The sequence below is a fragment of the Aedes aegypti genome, chromosome 2, assembly GCF_002204515.2.
Source record: "Aedes aegypti strain LVP_AGWG chromosome 2, AaegL5.0 Primary Assembly, whole genome shotgun sequence".
NCBI lineage: Eukaryota > Metazoa > Arthropoda > Insecta > Diptera > Culicidae > Aedes > Aedes aegypti.
Window position 1 is genome coordinate 365,856,754 of NC_035108.1, and position 20,043 is coordinate 365,876,796.

At 39.4% G+C, this 20,043-nt stretch overlaps 1 protein-coding gene and 1 long non-coding RNA gene across 4 annotated transcripts in view; both read left to right on the forward strand.

Annotated features, from left to right (window-relative positions):
• The window catches only part of LOC5580322, a 198,779-nt gene extending 196,077 nt beyond the window's left edge, over positions 1-2,702 (forward strand). For all 3 annotated transcript variants that reach the window (XM_021846526.1, XM_021846528.1, XM_001662980.2), the window contains one exon: positions 1,982-2,702. In XM_021846526.1, coding sequence (XP_021702218.1) covers positions 1,982-2,216 — 235 coding nt within the window. In that variant the 3' untranslated portion in view covers positions 2,217-2,702. The remainder of the gene's footprint in view (positions 1-1,981) is intronic.
• Positions 2,703-15,338: 12,636 nt separating this feature from the next.
• Positions 15,339-16,417, forward strand: LOC110675913. The gene is made up of 2 exons (XR_002499911.1): positions 15,339-15,824; positions 15,977-16,417. It is a non-coding gene; the product is annotated as an uncharacterized LOC110675913 (long non-coding RNA).
• The last annotated feature ends 3,626 nt before the right edge of the window (positions 16,418-20,043 follow it).

Here is a 20,043-nt window from a genome sequence, read left to right on the forward strand (position 1 = left end):
AGAGAATCCCTCAGGGGATTCTGAGAGAATCCCTCAGGGGATTCTGAGAGAATCCCTCAGGGGATTCTGAGAGAATCCCTCAGGGGATTCTGAGAGAATCCCTCAGGGGATTCTGAGAGAATCCCTCAGGGGATTCTGAGAGAATCCCTCAGGGGATTCTGAGAGAATCCCTCAGGGGATTCTGAGAGAATCCCTCAGGGGATTCTGAGAGAATCCCTCAGGGGATTCTGAGAGAATCCCTCAGGGGATTCTGAGAGAATCCCTCAGGGGATTCTGAGAGAATCCCTTAGGGGATTCTGAGATAATCCCTCAGGGTATTCTGAGATAATCCCTCAGGGTATTCTGAGAGAATCCCTCAGGGGATTCTGAGAGAATCCCTCAGGGGATTCTGAGAGAATCCCTCAGGGGATTCTGAGAGAATCCCTCAGGGGATTCTGAGAGAATCCCTCAGGGTATTCTGAGAGAATCCCTCAGGGTATTCTGAGAGAATCCCTCAGGGTATTCTGAGAGAATCCCTCAAGGTATTCTGAGAGAATCCCTCAGGGTATTCTGAGAGAATCCCTCAGGGTATTCTGAGAGAATCCCTCAGGGTATTCTGAGAGAATCCCTCAGGGTATTCTGAGAGAATCCCTCAGGGTATTCTGAGAGAATCCCTCAGGGGATTCTGAGAGTATCCCTCAGGGTATTCTGAGAGAATCCCTCAGGGTATTCTGAGAGAATCCCTCAGGGGATGCTGAGAGAATCCCTCAGGGGATTCTGAGAGAATCCCTCAGGGGATTCTGAGAGAATCCCTCAGGGGATTCTGAGAGAATCCCTCAGGGGATTCTGAGAGAATCCCTCAGGGGATTCTGAGAGAATCCCTCAGGGGATTCTGAGAGAATCCCTCAGGGGATTCTGAGAGAATCCCTCAGGGGATTCTGAGAGAATCCCTCAGGGGATTCTGAGAGAATCCCTCAGGGGATTCTGAGAGAATCCCTCAGGGGATTCTGAGAGAATCCCTCAGGGGATTCTGAGAGAATCCCTCAGGGGATTCTGAGAGAATCCCTCAGGGGATTCTGAGAGAATCCCTCAGGGGATTCTGAGAGAATCCCTCAGGGGATTCTGAGAGAATCCCTCAGGGGATTCTGAGAGAATCCCTCAGGGGATTCTGAGAGAATCCCTCAGGGGATTCTGAGAGAATCCCTCAGGGGATTCTGAGAGAATCCCTCAGGGGATTCTGAGAGAATCCCTCAGGGGATTCTGAGAGAATCCCTCAGGGGATTCTGAGAGAATCCCTCAGGGGATTCTGAGAGAATCCCTCAGGGGATTCTGAGAGAATCCCTCAGGGGATTCTGAGAGAATCCCTCAGGGGATTCTGAGAGAATCCCTCAGGGGATTCTGAGAGAATCCCTCAGGGGATTCTGAGAGAATCCCTCAGGGGATTCTGAGAGAATCCCTCAGGGGATTCTGAGAGAATCCCTCAGAGGATTCTGAGAGAATCCCTCAGGGGATTCTGAGAGAATCCCTCAGTGGATTCTGAGAGGAATCCGAGAATATACCACAAAAGGATTCTGAGAAAATCCCTTCAGGTGATTTCGAGAGAATACTTTAGAGGACTCTGAGAGAATCACTCAGGGGTTTTCTAAGAGAATCTCTCATGGGGATTCTGAGTAAATCTCTATCGGGTATTCTGAGAGAATCCCTCTGGAAGATTCTGAGATAATCCTTCAGGGGGTTTCTGATAGAATTCCTCAAAGGATTCTGAGAAAATCCCTCATGTGATTCTTAGAGTATCTCTCACTGTGTATTCAACACGAATTGTACTGTAAAATACATAAATAACACTTTAATAAATCAATGAGGGTTATACAAATTTACTCCCCCACTGGACCCACTGGATAGGTTTTCGTTATGCTACAAATATCTCAATCCACCCACTTATATTTTGTTTTAACAAAACTGAAAGCTATATCATATTCTGTTTCCCATCTCCATAATCCAGCACACCACGGGGTCTAGAAGACGTCGGTTCATACCCGAGATTGTTCGCCGAGCTACTCGGCAGAGGTTGGACGGCTGAAGAGCTGGAAAAGTTGGCCGGCCGAAACCTACTACGGGTCATGGAAGATGTGGAAAAGGTTCGCGAAAATCAACGACTCTCCGGCGTTCGCCCGTACGAAGACATTCCGGTTGCACTGCGAGCTGAAGAGCACTTCAACTGCACAACTAACAGTTAATGAACTGTTTATAAACCATAAGCTCAACTCCATCTAGATTAACTATAGGGGTTCTGTGTCAGAGCCCCAACTACACACAACACTGCGACTGATTAATCGGTGAGAAACCAATCTTCTGCCACGTGGCGGAGACCACTCTCGATAAAGGACTGAATGGCGTAGCTGGTGTGCGTTGGTAGTATAATTACTCTTCAAATACCTTCAACAGTTGATGACTAGGTACATTTGAGATTTTTAGGAAAATTATATATATTTTTCGAGGAAAGCCAATATCTCTATGAGAAATGCCTTTTTTACGAACAGACAAAAATACACAAACACACAAACATATTTAAATTAAGGTAGGGAAAATGCTGAGTTCGTATTTCCACGCTAAAAATCATCTCTCATCGTTAAAAAAAGATAGCAAAAAATGAATAATCTGTAATAATGGAAGAGGAAGTTGAGTTGAGTAGTGGTCATAGCAAAAAAAAAAGAGTCTAGCATTAAGTATAATCTGGGAAAATGAAAAATGCCGACCAGAAGGAGCGCTCGGACAAGGCAACCGAACAACAACACCACGAGCTATTCGAGCGAACAGACAGTGATCATTTTTTCCCCTCGTTGGTCTGTTGTTTTGCACTACCAGTAGACGGAATTCCATGTCAAATCGGTCAGTCACAGGACTCGACCATTTTCAGTTTGGAGTAAATTTCACATGTGTTTTCAGTATGGTAGAGTAAGTGTTTCTGCATTGAAATAAAATTGTATTAAACTTAAAATAACTTGGTAACGGCTCATACAATTTTTAAGATTCATATTTCATAATCTTTTTAATAACAAATCCGTAATTGTGAAAATCGCTCTTTTTAGAAATTTTTTCATATTATAAAAATAGTCATCATTGAAAATTTGTTCCAAACATCTGTTAACCATCAAAATTTCTTGACGAAAATTTATGAAATGTGTTTGTGTAATTAATTCGATTTGTGTTTAAATTTTTCATATTGAAATATATAGTTCTTTTTTGCCATGTACCTCAATCAGTTGCTTATAACTCTTTCTTAGAATGTTTTTCTCTTAATACAATAGTTTCGAAGCTATAAATTTTTAAACAGGAACTTTCTAGTAGTGACTCTTGAGTTAAAACGATCGCTTTACATGACATGAACCAGCCTAGGGCTGAAAGTCTCAATAATAAAGAAAAAAAAAAGATCGGTTTACGTATGGAAAACACTTATTCCATCACACTGGAAACATGAGTAAAATTTTAATAAAATCGAAAATTATCCATCGGACACGATCTGTAATAATTTCGACCCATTCTGGATGGAATTCGTCAGTAGCTTTCATTGCTGACTCCAATTTCCCAAACGGGATGATACCGGACAAAGAAAGGAAATGAAGGAGCATAAAAGATAATTAAAATATCCACATTAGTGATTAATGACGATATTCGCCGGCGACCAGAGCAAACGGGCTTAGGAAAATTCTTCGCGGTGTCCGGCTGTGGCCAGGATTCAGGATTTTTATCTTTGCTTCATTTTTTTTTCTCTTTTCGAGTGATAAGGATGATTTGTCTACTGTAAATGAAATGGGTGAGTTGAATGCACCGAGTTGAAAAAGATAAATAATTCGATAATTAGCGCAGTTGTGTTGAATGGCAGTACTATTCAGTTGTTATGTAGATCTTCCAGATGATAAATGAAAATAAATATGACAAATTAGGTCACTAAACAAATAAATTTATGTCGTTTCCGTAGTGTAATTTGAATTCTTGAAAAATGTCTAAGTATTGGCATCATCATATTTATTTTCTCTATTTATTTTCATTGAATAAATATATATTTATTAATTTTTGGTAGTAAACATTTTTCAACGCAATTTTTACACAAACCAAAATTCATTTTTTCATTTATTTAGATAACATCTAAACAGATAACACTTAATCAACAATTTCACGCCACAATACTCGGTTCGACCACGACCACCTATGCAGAGTTGCTGTCCGGCATTCTTGCAACATGCCCTGCCCATCGTATCCTTCCAGCTTTGGCCACCTTCTGGATACTGGGTTCACCGTAGAGTTGGGCGAGCTCGTGGTTCATCCTTCGTCGCCACACACCGTTTTCCTGCACACCGCCACAGATTGTCCTAAGCACCCGACGTCCGAAGACTCCAAATGCTTGCAGGTCCTCCTCGAGCATCGTCCACGTTTCATGCCCATAGAGGACTACCGGCCTTATGAGCGTTTTTTACATGCTGCATTTGGTGCGGGCGTGAATCTTTTTTGACCGCAGCTTCTTCTGGAGGCCATAGTAGGCCCGAGTTCCACTGATGATGCGCCTCCGTATTTCACGACTAACGTTATTGTCAGCCGTCAGCAAGGATCCAAGGTAGACGAACTCGTCGACCACCTCGACCTCTATCGTAACACTGCTACCTAGGCGAGCCCTGTCGCACTCGGCCGCACCAGCTAGCATTTACTTTGTTTTGGACGCATTCACCACCAGTTCAACTTTTGCTGCCTCGCGTTTCAGGCGGGTGTACAGGTCTGCCTCCTTTTCAGGCGAATCAGTTTGGAATCAACTTCTAAGATTGCACTGAAACTTCAAAGGCACAAATCTGGCGAAGAAAACATCTAACAGCAGTGTACTTTTTATTTTTACTTTGTCTACTAGCAGAAAGCTTAAAATAAGAAGATCATAAACGATTGCCTACCATTTTTCCAGTTTAGTGCCTCCGAAAACGTGAGTAGGGGCACAAGTCGACCATTGTGCCGGCCATCTTTGGATTCCGAGATGTTTCACATTCAAATGTTCGGCCGACAATGTCCATATCATCCGCGAAGCAAACAAATTGACTGGATCTCGTAAAAATCGTACCCCGGCTGTTAAGCCCGGCTCTCCGCATAACACCTCCTAGCGCAATATTGAACAACAGGCACGAAAGTCCATCACCTTGTCGTAGTCCCCGGCGGGATTTAAACGAACTGAAATGTTCGCCTGAAACCTTTACACAGTTTTGCACACCCCCCATCGTCGCTCTTATCAGTCTCGTAAGCTTTCCGCGAGAGCGGTTCTCGTCCATGATTTTCCATAGCTCTACGCGGTCGATACTATCGTATGCCACCCTGAAATCGATGAAAAAAAGGTGCGTTGGGACCTGATATTCACGACATTTGTAGAGGATTTGCCGTACAGTAATGATCTGGTCCGTTTTCAATCGGCCGCCAACGAAGCCGGCTTTACAACTTCCCACGAACTCGTTTACTACAGACAAACGACGGAAGATAATCTGGAATAATACTTTGTAGACCGCATTTAGAATGGTGAGCGCTCGAAAGTTCTCACGATCTAACTTGTCGCCTTTCTTGTAGATGGGGCATATTATCCCTTCCTTCCACTCCTCCGGTAGCTGTTCTGTTTCCCAGATTGTGCCTATCAGCCGGTGCAGACAAATGGCCAGTCTCTCCGGACCCATCTTTATGAGCTCCGATACCATCCTTACCAGCAGCTTGATTGTTCTTGAGCTGGTGAATGGCATCCTTAACCTTCCTCAAAGTGGGGGCTGGTTAGTTTCCATCGCCCGTTTCCTTCTAAGGCATTTCTATTGTCTCGTACTTCATTGCACATTTTATTTATTTTGGGAATTATTCCTATCGTCCATTATGCCAAACATCCTTTATACCAAACGTCCATTATGCCTATCGTACTTATGCCTAACGTCCTTATGCCTAACGTCCTTATGCCTGACGTCCTTATGCCTAGCGTAATTATGCCTAACGTCGTGCACCCGTTGCCATTTCCATCTGCCTACAATACTCGTCGAACCAATCGTTCCATTGACTCCGTCCCACGTACCAGACGTTGCTCTCAGCTGCATTGTTGTATAATATCACAAAAGAAGGTTGGCAACACGCATTGGTCCAGTTTTTAAAAATCATGGCAGAAATTGCGCAATCTCAATATTTCACTATTTTTAGCCATTACAATTTTTTTTAACATGATTTAGGGTGGAAAGCTCTATTTTGGGCAACTATCTGATATAGTACCGTCGATGAGGGTGACAATGGGTCTAGGGAGTGAGATTGGGTCAAAACGGAAAAATATGACATATGAAATATTTCAGCCAATAACGCTGATATTATTAAAATTTGTAATTCATATGTTAGGGAACATACAATTACACGTAATTCATCACAATATACATTTCTAGAAATAGTAGTTTTTGTTTACTATATCGATAAACTTGTAAGTTGAAACTAGATAAAATTTACAACATTAGATTTCTCCTGTGCAAAGTATCACGCATGTACTTTAACGTCTATAGTTATATTAGTAGAAAGTTGAAAGTCTTTTCATTACACTTCACATGTATTTTCCGGAATTTTTTTTTTTGCAATTTCTCATCGTAATAGGCTGTTTTTCACCACGCCAATCTGTCATGAAACGGCCTACTTTCCTGCACTGAAGTATGCAGTGTGGGAATAGTCATTACGCAACTGAAATCAGTGCTGTAATGATTCATTACGTAACGCATTTTCATTACGCAACTGTTTTGAGTTGCGTAATGAATCATAACACAACCATTTTTGAGAAATTGTAAAATTATGATGAATGCATTCCAATATAATTTCTGATACCCTCAAGTGCTCTTTTACGAAATTGCAAAAAATGTTGTACGTAACTCGTTGCAGAACTCGATTTTTACAGCACTCGTCGTAATTATCCTACTCGGCAAGCCTCGTAGGATAAATTTACGACTCGTGTTGTAAAAATCATCATTCTGCAACATGTTGCGTAAACTACTATTTCGGTACGGTGTCTAAAACATTAAAATGGGGGTGAGATTGGGTCAAGTAAGAACGATAGTAAATGAAATCACAAGTCCACTTTTTTGACATTTTACGGTGTCGGGTGTTCTCTTTATTCATTAAGATTTGTTTATTCTTTCTAAATACAGCATCTCTGAAACATCAAACTAGTCTACTTGAGTTTTCCGTGCATTGAATAACAATTCAATGCATCCTGACAACTTCTCAAATCAGCAACTGTTTTTCGTGCGCAGCAACATCGTAAAATTTTAGTAAATGAATTTTTTCTTCAATTCAATTTCTAATTCAATATTTCATTAGTATTTACATATTATAGAAACATCTCCCGAAAGTACAAATGAGTTGGATCGCTGAAATACCGGGGATTATGACGTCAACATCTGCTGAAACGTATTGATCATGGAATGTCGCACCGAAATTGAACTATTTGCGAAGGTTTAAAATAATCACTGTTTCAGTACACCTTTGGGAAACCTGAATTGGCTTTATGGCAATGGGGATGAGACTTTGAAAACAATTTGATGGAAAAAAAAAACAAGAAAATTTATGTAAACTTAACGATAAATGTTGGGTTTATATATTTATTCTCATAGCTCTTCAATTTTTTGGTATAATCGTTCTTTTAAGTGGGTTTATCATACTTGTGAAACATCTTAGATATTTTTTCGTCTTGTTTGCATCGTATTTCATCAATATTTTTCAGCTGTGAATGGTTTTGAAATCATTTTTTCAAACACAAGTTATTTTTATTACAGTGACCCAATGTCACCCCCTCTATGGGGTGAGATTGGGTCATTTTACATTCACTTGTGGTGCCGCTGTGAATAAATATTTTTCTTTAATTTTTTGAACAGTTATTAATGTACCATCAAAGTACATACACACCAAATTTGAAGTTTATTGGAGTTAAATTGGGTTAGTTATTCAATGAATAAATCGTACATATAACTTTTTGACCCATTGTCACCCCCAACGACGGTAGATGAATAATTGACGTTGTTTTTCAACTAAAAACTAAGTTTGGAAATGGGGTTTTTGCCAGCTATTTCAAAATCTGGACCAATGTGCAACATCGGGCCGTTTTGTATTGGCAAAATTTTGTCTGATTTGTTAAGAAACATTATGTCAAAAAGTTTCATAACAAACACAAATAGACACTTCACGCAAAAAAAAACTAACGTTTGAAGAGGTTAACTTAAGCGCTCGCACCATCAATTTTCAGTGGACCACAAATGCGGTTGATTTTACCATGTCTGTAGTCGAAATCAATTTTATGAAAATGATTTCTAACAAATGTACCAGTAATGTGGTGTAATAAACTAAAAACATACTAATTTGTTTTGAAATTTCATGATAATTTTTACCACAGATTTTTTTTTCCCGTGTTGGAATCCTACCTTCCTAAGCACATTTTCTTTGCGGCAGTTCCATCCCTCACAATACGTTTGCTTTAGTTCCGCATAATTAAAATCAGGTGTCCTGTTAGACACTGCCACCTCCTTTACTCCCACCGCAATTAGTCAGCTGTCATCCAATCGATTCAGGTGAAATTCGGTAGGTAATAAGTTCAAACTATGTGTCAGAAACAAACAAAAAAAACAAGTTCATCCTATAAGAAACAGCTGAAAAGTTGCGATGGGAGGAAAGGGGGCGGCAGCGGGTTATAATAGAATCGACTGTATCTATACATACATTCTCATATATACATGGCACGTAATTTTTTATGATAATCATGTAAAAGGAGTTGAAACTGAACATTCTACGATAATTAAGGTGAAGCGGCGTGTAACTCAAAGAATCATTAGAATCATCATTGATGTAACAGTAGTAGTGTCGTCTTTCCATGTATATTTTCAAAACAAACAAACAAAAAATATAACATTTGTGTTAAGCATATTTTTATGTAAACACATGGGAAATTTAGTAGATTGACGAGTATTGAAAATCAAAATCAACTGTTCAATCGTACCTATCAAAAGAAAACATTACAATTTAATGAAGGGCAACGGAATTTCTCTGTTTTTTATTGGATTTATCGCATATTTTTGTTATGCATCGGTACGGTTTATGTTTGCAAGGGATGACGGTGTTGCCAGGTGATTGGCGACAGATTTTTCTACCAATTGTTATATGCTTGTTTTCGGAACATTTGCTGCATATTATAAAAACTTATTATTTTGCAAATAGTTTCCCATCATAAGATTACTGATTTAATAAAATTTTAATGATTTTTGTGATCAATCCACATTAAATGCTATGATTTTACAGATAGCAACTTTGACATCACTGCGCTCAACGATCGCGATGATTGTGCACACACGGTAGACGCGTCCCGACGCATCCCGACGCATCGCACTGTGGAGCTTTTCAATAATTTTGGGTGGTCCAAATTGACAAACACTTGGTATGATTTTATGCTTCGTAGAGATGGTTTCTGTAATTTGAGAGAATCGAAAAACAAACAACGTATGAGTTTCAAGATTCTATGCTTTGCCCAACCTTTCCGCACTGAAAATTAATACAACAGAAAAAAAAGTTGGATATTTTAGACTATAAACACAGGCATGTCTCAGTGTGCGGTGGCGACGTCGATTCGCAACAAGTGAAAACCAACGCCATAATAGTTTTGAGTGATGCGGTTGCTAAAACTTTATAAATATTGAAATCCCGGTGGAAATGTGTTCCTTTAAGGAAAGTGAATAAAAGATTTGTTTAGTGGAAGTGTAGTGAACGCAATATGGGATCCAAAACACAAATGCTTGCCGCTGAATTACAATCGAAAAGGTAAGCACCTTCTATTTACAAGTATAGTTGTGTGAGGCAATGAAATGCGGCATGAAAACGGAGATTTTTTTTGAGAATATAAATCTCATGTATATTGTCGCTAAATTGATAATCCTGTATCTGAAAGTGTTGATTAAATATTGAAATACCACCTGGTATCAGGTATCAGGTATCAGAAGGCCGGCTCCAAAGGCACGTTCCCCACCAGTTGGGAGATTTGTGCCATCGCCATATTTGAGCCTATTTCATCATCTACCCGATGGGAGAGGAAAGGGAAGGGAAAGATGGGAGGAAATAGGAGTGGGTCCCTTGAAGAGGGAAGATCGCATAAGCGAAATGAGAGCATGTAGCTCCATACCACAATGGGTTCGAACAGCGCCCTAAAAAGGGCACTGCAAAACGCGTGAGCGTAAAGAGAGCCTATAGCTCATTACCACAGCGGGTTAAGAATAACAGGATGTCCTGAAGATTCAGGCTTCTGTATTCAGTTTCACTTAATAAGTGTTTACCAAGTAATTGGAATCGCATTTGCGCAAAAACTGGACAGTTACATATCAGGTGATACGAAGTTCCATAATCGGAGTCACAACTATCACACACAAATGAGTCAGCACGCTGAATATTTGCCATGTGATAGTTGAGTCGGCAGTGGCCTGTCAACGCTCTGACCAAGAGACTGCAATTCTGCTTTGACAGATTTGTTAAATACTTCGCCACCTTTGGAGATGGCTCAGTAATATACAATTTTGTTTGACGACACGACTCCAAACTATTCCAATATTGCTTGTGCTGAGTTGCCGCCCAAGAGTTTATCTGAAGCTTCACCCAGCACTTCGAAATTGGAATAGCCGGCTCAGGGCCAATGAAGTCATGCGATGCTCCATCGCGAGCTAGCTCATCAGCCAATTCATTTCCAGCGATGGAAGAATGGCCAGGTACCCATACAAGGTTTACAGAGTTGACTGAATTCAGTTCCTCAATTTGAGTTCGACATGCGATAACAAGCTTCGACCTTGAGTTGGCCGAAGCGAGAGCTTTTATAGCAGCCTGACTATCTGAACAGAAGTATATGACTTTACCCATTACGCGCTGTTGAAGTGCTGATTGCACTCCACACATAAGAGCAAATATTTCCGCCTGAAAAACGGTGCAGTTTCTACCAAGTGAGTAAAACTGATTCAGCCTTAGCTCACGAGAATATACTCCTGCACCAGCTCTACCTTCAAGAAGGGAGCCATCAGTGTAACATACTATATTGTTTGATATACTTCTTTCCAAATAGCCAGACGTCCACTCTTCCCGTGAAGGGAATTGTGTGGTAAATGTCCTGTAAGGAAAGTTACAAGCAATTGTGAGATCACTTGGAGCAAGGACAATTTTGTCCCAATTCACCAAAAGTGGAAACAACGAAGTGTGTGTAGATCTACGATTCACTGGATTTTTCTCCAGTAGATCCAGTACCCATAAACGGTAAGAGCAAGAAAGTGCTTCTTGTTTAAGATATATGTGTAGTGGCGCAACGTCGAAAAGGGCCTCGAGCGCTGCTGTGGGAGTTGTAGAGAACGCACCAGACATCGCCATCAAGCACATCCTTTGGAGATGGCCCAATTTTGATTGGATTGTTCTCACTTCGCCCTTTTGCCACCACACAAGACATCCATATGCCAATATTGGTCGAACAACTGTTGTGTAAATCCATTTGATATATTTGGGTTTGAGGCCCCAAGTTTTACCAAAGGTTCGCCGGCATTGACCGAAGGCCATGCAAGCTTTTTTGACTCTGAAATCAATGTGAGGTGTCCATGAAAGTTTGGAATCTAGAATGACTCCGACATACTTTACTTGATCAGTCACATTAATCTCAGTGCCAAAAAGACGTAAAGGTCGAATTCCATCGCGGTTTCGTCTTTCCGTAAAAAGAACAATAGATGTTTTATTCGGGTTAACCGAAAGGCCATATTGGCGACACCAACTCTCGACTACCTGAAGAGCACTTTGCATCAGGTCGAATAGGGTGCTTATGCACATACCAACTATCAGAGCTAGATAGTCGTCGGCAAATCCATAAGTTGGAAAACCGCAATTATTGAGTTGCCTCAATAGCGTATCTGCTACGAGATTCCACAAAAGTGGTGACAAGACTCCCCCTTGGGGGCATCCGCAAACACTCAATTTTCGAATCGCTGATTGACGCAATGTCGAGAAGAGATGTCGGTTTTTGAGCATTTGATGAATCCAATTGGTAATCATTGTAGGTAGCCCATGGTTTCGTGCGGCTTCCAATATGGCATCGAAAGACACGTTATCAAAGGCACCCTCAATATCCAAGAAAACACCCAAGCACGATTGCTTCTGAGCGAATGCTTTCTCGATATCGTATACAACTTTGTGTAAAAGAGTCACAGTGGACTTTCCAGATTGGTAAGCATGTTGATTCACATGAAGAGGCATGTTTGCCAAATAAACATCACGGATGTGATGATCGATAATCCGTTCCAGACATTTCAGAAGAAAAGAGGTCAGACTGATTGGTCTAAAACTCTTCGCTTCCTCATACGACGCACGTCCTCCTTTTGGGATAAACTTTACAGTAATATCACGCCAGGATTTGGGAATGTACCCGGTAGCAAAACTGCTTACAAGTAGCTTTTTCAAAACATGTTTGATAAACTCAAATCCCTTTTGGAGCAGAACAGGATAAATCCCATCCGCTCCTGGAGATTTGAAAGGAGCAAAACTATTAAGTGCCCATTGAATCGATTCAGTAGTTACGATACTGCGAGCCGAGGCCAGAGACTCGTAACTACATGAAAAGACATTTGATTCATCCGTAGATGCTATGTCCACACATCCGGGGAAGTGTGTATTGAATAAACATTCTAAAACTTCTTCATCGGAAGAAGTAAAGTCACCATTAGGTAAGCGAATTTCGTTCACTTGGAAATCCTTAGATTTTGCAAGAATTTTGTTCAACCGACTGACTTCACTCAAACTGGAAACATTTGTACAAAGGTTTTTCCAGCCGGATCGTTCAGCAGAACGAAGAGCCTTCTTGTAAGCCTTGCGAGCTGACTTGAACGACTCTGATCCAGCTGAACGGCGTCTGTTCCAACTCCTTCTACATTGTTTCCTGAGTCTAGTCAGATCGGAATTCCACCATGGGGTCCCTCTTGTAGTCTTTACAGACCGCAGAGGACATGCTTCTTCAAAAGCTTCCATAATGTAGGATGTTGTAGTATCAACGGCATCATCCAGATCACTTGGATTTTCAATGGACGGAGAATATCCATGAAATTTGGTCGCAACCAATTCAATGTAGAGTTCCCAGTTTGTTGACCGGGGATTCCTAAAACGCAAAGTCTGCGCAGTTACATTTGAATGTTCAAAGAAGATGTAGCGATGATCAGATAATGATTCCTCATCTGATACATGCCAATTCGTCAACTCGTGACTGATTCTATTCGAGCAGAGCGTTATGTCTAACACTTCTTCTCTATTAGAAACCATGAAGGTTGGGCGATTGCCTATGTTAAGTAATCCAAGGTCTGTACTACTTAAGTATTCCATCAGACTGGAGCCTCTCAAATTGATATCCGAGCTGCCCCAGATGATGTGATGAGCATTGGCATCACTGCCCACAATCAGCGGAAGGCCTTTTGTTACGCAGTGTACGACAACTCGTTTGAAGTCATCCGTTGGGGATGGTTCATCATGTGGTAAATATACCGAACAATAGACGTATTTCCTGTTGAGGTCACCAACAGAAACATCGATTGTGACAGCACATACATCTCTGGTAGTTAACTCAGAAATGAGTGTAGCAACGATTGCTTTATTAACGAGCACGCATGCGCGGGGCATGGAGCGCGAGTTTGCCATTTCAAGCTTGCTAAAAGTAGCAAAAACTGGGTCCACAAGGTTACCTAGATAGAAGTTCCCTCTACGAAAGTAGGGTTCTTGAACTAGCGCCACTTGGGCTGCACCATTTTGCATGAGTCTGCAAAGATTGATCGTTGCTGTTCTTTTATGCTGAAGATTGATCTGAGCTAACCTAACCGTAGCCACTACCCAAACTAGGCAGGATTAAGCTTTTTGCAATCTCAGCACGAAAAAGACCAGCAACGAAAAAACCAGATCGGTATCTATTTAAAGTCGCCAAAGGCGAAAGAGCACAGAATACACTGTGTAAAACGCATAATGCGAATCCATATAGGTGATAATTTAAATATTGCTAAAACTTTATAAATATTGAAATCCCGGTGGAAATGTGTTCCTTTAAGGAAAGTGAATAAAAGATTTGTTTAGTGGAAGTGTAGTGAACGCAATATGGGATCCAAAACACAAATGCTTGCCGCTGAATTACAATCGAAAAGGTAAGCACCTTCTATTTACAAGTATAATTGTGTGAGGCAATGAAATGCGGCATGAAAACGGAGATTTTTTTTGAGAATATAAATCTCATGTATATTGTCGCTAAATTGATAATCCTGTATCTGAAAGTGTTGATTAAATATTGAAATACCACCTGAAGCATTTTTCTTCGCATAAATTATCCATTAAATCAGGTGATAAGCAGTTATATTTCATCGATGTTGCAAATACCAATACTATCATAACAATATGTTATTGATTTTGGAAGAAGTTATTTTGTGATGACGCGCCAAAAGGCCTTAAAGTAAACTGTCTCATTGCATTCGAAAATGCTTGCAACCTTGAGTGAAACTGAAACATTTCACACTGAAACATTTCACACAACTGACATTCGCCAATATTGCATGCTTTCTTGCATCTTGAAAGTGAAATTGCAAACAAGAATGCGCGGTTTACATGATTCTACGCTGAATATTTTGTCAAAAATAATGCACATGGATGGATTGACGGCTTGTCATGTCATGTGCATTATGTATGATTGAATTTTCAGCGTGAAAATCATGTAAACCGAGCTGTTATGCATGGTTTATGGACAAAAGGGCGAAAGACAAAAGGTCGGAAGACTAAAGGTCGAAAGTATAAAAGTTCGAAAACGATTTGCATGGTGGGAAATTTTTCCTTCTTTGGTGGTGGATCAAAAACCAAAACAAAACATTGAAGGACAATGGTAAAATTGGTAGCACGTGGCTTTTCATGACATTTCTCTTTGTCAAAATGCTGTCAGATCGCAAGGTTGCACTTTGCCGTGTCACACTTTCAAAGTGTGCGGTTCGATTTGGTGTGAACAGCGCAATATAGGTTTTATCTTTGAATGATACATGAGAAATGGCTTTGCATGATTGAGGCTAAAATAACGTTACGTGTAAATCTTAGATTTTGTTGGTATGTAAGGAAGCTCTGCTTTCCGTCTTATTGTGAAACGTTTGTGAATTGCAAAAACTTTAATGGAGTTTTTACGCAAACACCATATTGCGAAACGGCCTCGAGGGCTAATTTAAAACGGATTGCTATCGAAAGTTATTAAAACTTTCACCACGTGTTCGTATGCTTATATGGTTTTGTTCTTCCATTTCTCGCTCGAGTTGGGTGGAAAACTATCCATCCAGCTGTCCGTTTGCCAAGATGTGCTTGTCGGCGGTTAACGTGATCGGCGTGAAGTGCGGTTGTATATTTAGTTCAAAGCCGGGCAAAGTTTTAAAGCACTCTCCATATTCATAACGCTCTCGAAAACAAAGTGAAGCCCTTTTTGGGACGGAAAGTTGAAGTGAGATTTATGCAGATGAACCGACAAGAGAAACAACGTCCCCTCGAATCGAGCTTTTCTGCCAGAGATGGATAAGGGAGGTGCATGCTGGGGGAGCTGAAAATCTGTCCGTGTTTGCCTTTTGTTGTTTGAATTTTAAGCGCAATGGGAAATGAATATTGAACTGAATCTAATTAATCTTGACGTATGATGACTATTCTGCTGTTGAATTGCATTAATACGCTTAGTCAATAGCTTCCGTGAATGAAAGCTTAATTGGAAATATTTCCAACAGAGCTATTGTCGCACAACGTTGGCTTTCTACTGCTGTGTGGTAAATTTACTCCATGACATAATTTGTGAAAAATGTTCTCTACTATTGCTTCAGTATCCCCAGCCAACTTCAACATGAAATACGAAATATTTTAATTAAATTTAACGTCATTAATTATTAAAACACTAATCATATTTCCATCGCATTTTCAGGAGGGGTGCTTGCCTTGTGTGTGAGGTCCATAGCCAAAGTGACCACACGCTTCCCCATGGGGAAAGCAGGCGCGAGAAGTCAAAGTAGGAACCATCAACAGCCCGGGGACGATGGTGGGAAGCATTTTAATGCTTTTTCGCTTGATGTTTTTAATTTCCCTGATTCATGAGCTTTCTGGTGGCGAAGCCTGTATGAAACGGATGATGGCGGTTTAGTCGACACCAACCGCCCACCGCCATGTCACGATGGTACCGCAAACGGTTGTAGCGCGATAGGGACGAAAAAATATGCGAGTCATTTTTATTTTAATTAAAAGCAATTCCGAGCCTCCAGCTTCCTAGCATAAATTTGAAATTTGAAACGACTTGGCAAGATTAGAATTCGGGTAGATGATGAAAATGCTCGGAGCTTAAGAATATAATTTTCCATTCTTAAAACTGTGACCTCTGTATATTTCCTGGGGAATATGTTTGTTTCTTAGGTGTGTCAACATCACATGGTTCAAAAACGAATTTGAAATTTTTTAAAGATCTTATACATATGACGAAATAAAGAAAACCACAAACATTTTACAAAACGGTCCATCAGGGTGGACAGTTAATCGTGTTTTAGCACACCACAGAGCATCGTTACCAAAATTGTGCAAGTAATCGTTCTGTGGGAAAATGAACAATCCTGAGATCAAATGGTATGTTAATTTTAATTAGACGGTTAGATGACCGCTCTTTTTACGGCGTGGGTGAGGATTCGTTTTTATTTTCATAGTGATGACATTGGTCATAATTCTGCTAGATGACCACAATCAAGCCGTTCACAGCTACGTTTGCTTTCATTCTTCTATCTTCATAAGCAACTAATGAAACCGAGCTTCATGACCAATTTGAATTATTTTATGTGACAGTTTGAATAGTCAAAGGAGGCGTTGAATGGTAGATTATCACTGATAAAAAATCTGTGAATGGAACATTAATTTCAAGGATCTATATAAATGATATCTAATGGATCTTAGATGTTTAACCACATACATAAGTTATAACACTGAGATCATATTGGTATGAAACATAGGAAATTTAAAATTTGAATTTCTTTCTTTGTTGTCTTTGTATTATTCTTAAAGTGGTGGTTAGCAAATCAAACCAATTTGGTTCGTATTTAAGACCCTGCTGTAAATAACTAATGCAGTTTTTAGTTTCGTTTTTTTTGCTCTCATTGCCTCAAATGTACAATAAGAATCATGTCCTGTTATAATAGATATTTTGTCTTGTTGATCGATCGTTATTGACATTAACTTTAATCTATGGAGTAGCCAAAAAGAAAATAGCTTCAATTTTTGTTCATGATAGTATTTTTATGAAATTTATGTTGCATATATGTATAAACATTATTAACTGAAAAGTTTTCAGTCATCATCAGGAGTGTGTTATTTTTTCAGGAGATGTGCTTATTACTTTAAAAGGTTACAAATATGATGCAAAATGATGGAAAAATATGGTTGTACACAGATCGACTCAACTTTCCTGAGACAGTTGAAAATATTGCAAATTATATTTCGTTCAGTGGCGCGGGAAGTGGGTAGGACAGGTAGGACATGTACTACGTACAAAAACACCTGGGTAGGACACTCAAAGGATTGTCCTACCCACGACTTAGCAAAAAAAAAAATAAGATCAGCAGAAAGCTTATGAAATAAATTAAACTATGCTTCAGAGAAATTTCAGAGACTTTAAAGGGTCCAACAGGTTCTTCATGAATTCTATCTCAGATTACCCTAAGAATAGCTTCAGGAATTATCATAGTGATTTTATTTAGATTTTTCCAGGTCTCTTACAGGGATCTCTTTCAAAAATGTTCTAGAGATTTATCTACTAATTTTCCCAGAAATTCTATTTTACCAAGGATGCTTAGAAGAATTTCTTCAGAATATGCTCCAAGTTTCCTTGCGACTACCTCCAGTAATTTCCTATCATTGAGTTTTCACCAGATATGTTTTTCACTATCTCTTCAACTGAGTTCTGCAACTATTTCTAGGAGATCTTTCTAAGATTTCCACAGGTTCCTACAGAATTGAGGAAATCCTCAAAGGTTTATTTTCGAATTTTTGAAAAAAAAATCGCTGTGGGTTTTTTTTTTAAGAAAACCTGCACGAATTTTTTCTGTTCATGTCATCCACAATTTATCCCAGAAATCCAAAATTTCTTAAGGGTTCTTCGAAAAAACAAACATTTATTTAACAACTACCGAAAAGCTAAACATTACATATAATTTGCAATTGGATTAGATGGACAAATTGATGTGAAGATTTGCGAAAAAGTTACACGTCTTCTCAGTGAGAATCGAACTCACGACTCCCCGATCTCTAGTTGGGGAGCAGTTGCTGGCTAGTGTAGTGTGCTATTCCTATATCTAAAAAACAATGCGCTCTCGGGCTAGGCATTGGATATATATAGAAAGCGTTGTGTTTGGATGGGCATCTAATTCTTCCGAAAGAGGTGCACTTTGCGAAAGAGGACCACGTGATTATTGAGCTGAAATCGAATTCAGGTTAACTTCTGCGTTCATGAGTCCTCTCATGGCGTAGTGGTTAACGCTCCCCAACTAGAGATCGGGGAGTCGTGAGTTCGATTCTCACTGAGAAGACGTGTAACTTTTTCGCAAATCTTCACATCAATTTGTCCATCTAATCCAATTGCAAATTATATGTAATGTTTAGCTTTTCGGTAGTTGTTAAACTTCCACTCGGTTGGTTGGCCGTAAACCACGATTCATAATTAAAACAAGTAAACATTTATTTACTTAAAAATTTCGTCAGCATTTCATCCAAGTATTACTCCTGCAGTTTTTCCAAACATTAAAAAAAAGTTTTCCCAAAAATTCTCATGCTACTTTTGAAAGTTTATTTAAGTTTTCACACCAGCTAATACTATACCACTTTTCCCAATAATTCCTCCGATCATTCCTACACAAGCTTCTATAGAGATAGTTTCCAATGTTTTTCGAGGAATTCCTTTAGAAAATCCTGCAAAGTGATATCCCGAGATTCGATTGATTTTATTTTTAAATTTATCTCTGCAAATTACCTAGGAAATCTTCTGCAACTTACTCAAGAGTTCAGGCGTTATTTCAGAGATCATTGATGATTAATAGTGACTTTAATGTTTCCACTAGTTTTATATTACATAACTTCAGAATTCTCTTTAGAAGTTCTTAACGGATTTATTCTTTCAAAATAATTCATTGGCATTTTCCTGGAGAAAATATAAGTATGACAGGAGGAATTTCTGAAGAAACCTTAGAAGAAATCTCTGAGGGAATTGCTCAAGGTATCTTTTAAGAAATCCTGAACTCCTGGCTTCTAATAGGTTTCCTTTTGTTTTCTTGGTTCGTGTTACGACTCTTCACAGCCTCTTTCTGAATCTTTTTAAGTCTCTTTTTTTAGGCAATAGGTCTCTAATTTCCTATTTTAAGCCACTTGCGTAGTTTGGCGTAAAAATGAGGGGGTTAGAAGCAAAGGGGTGTCAGTGAAAAAAAAACTCAGTTTTGAGAAAATTTACTTCGATCTTAACTGAAATTTTTCATTCCATACAAATTGTATGAGAGCCAAAAAATAAAAACAAGCCAGTTTTCTATCAATCATGTTATTTCGTCTATTGAGCGGATAAGTCACTTGAAAATATATTTGGAACGCTTGGAAACAGAAGAATTTCCTCAACTCAAAATCGACCAAAATGTCACTTACACCCCTTTGCGTTTGAGCCCTTTGAATACGGTAACTTGAAATTTCCAGTCTAGGATTCCATAGGGTTAAAATTTTTCTTAGCTTCAATGTGCACAAAATATTTTCCAACGTTTGTCCTACCCATGGTTTCGAACGTGGACGCGCCTCTGATTTCGTTATTACCCTTAGCTATGTAAAATTCATGAGAATCGTCATAACCTTTTTGTTATATTTTATATAAACCCAAAAGAAATGAATGTATTCAGTTTTCTATTTAACATTCAACATTTTAAGAACTTGCAGAAAATTAAGTTCAAATTTCAATTTCGAACACCATTGGCTTTTGTTAAC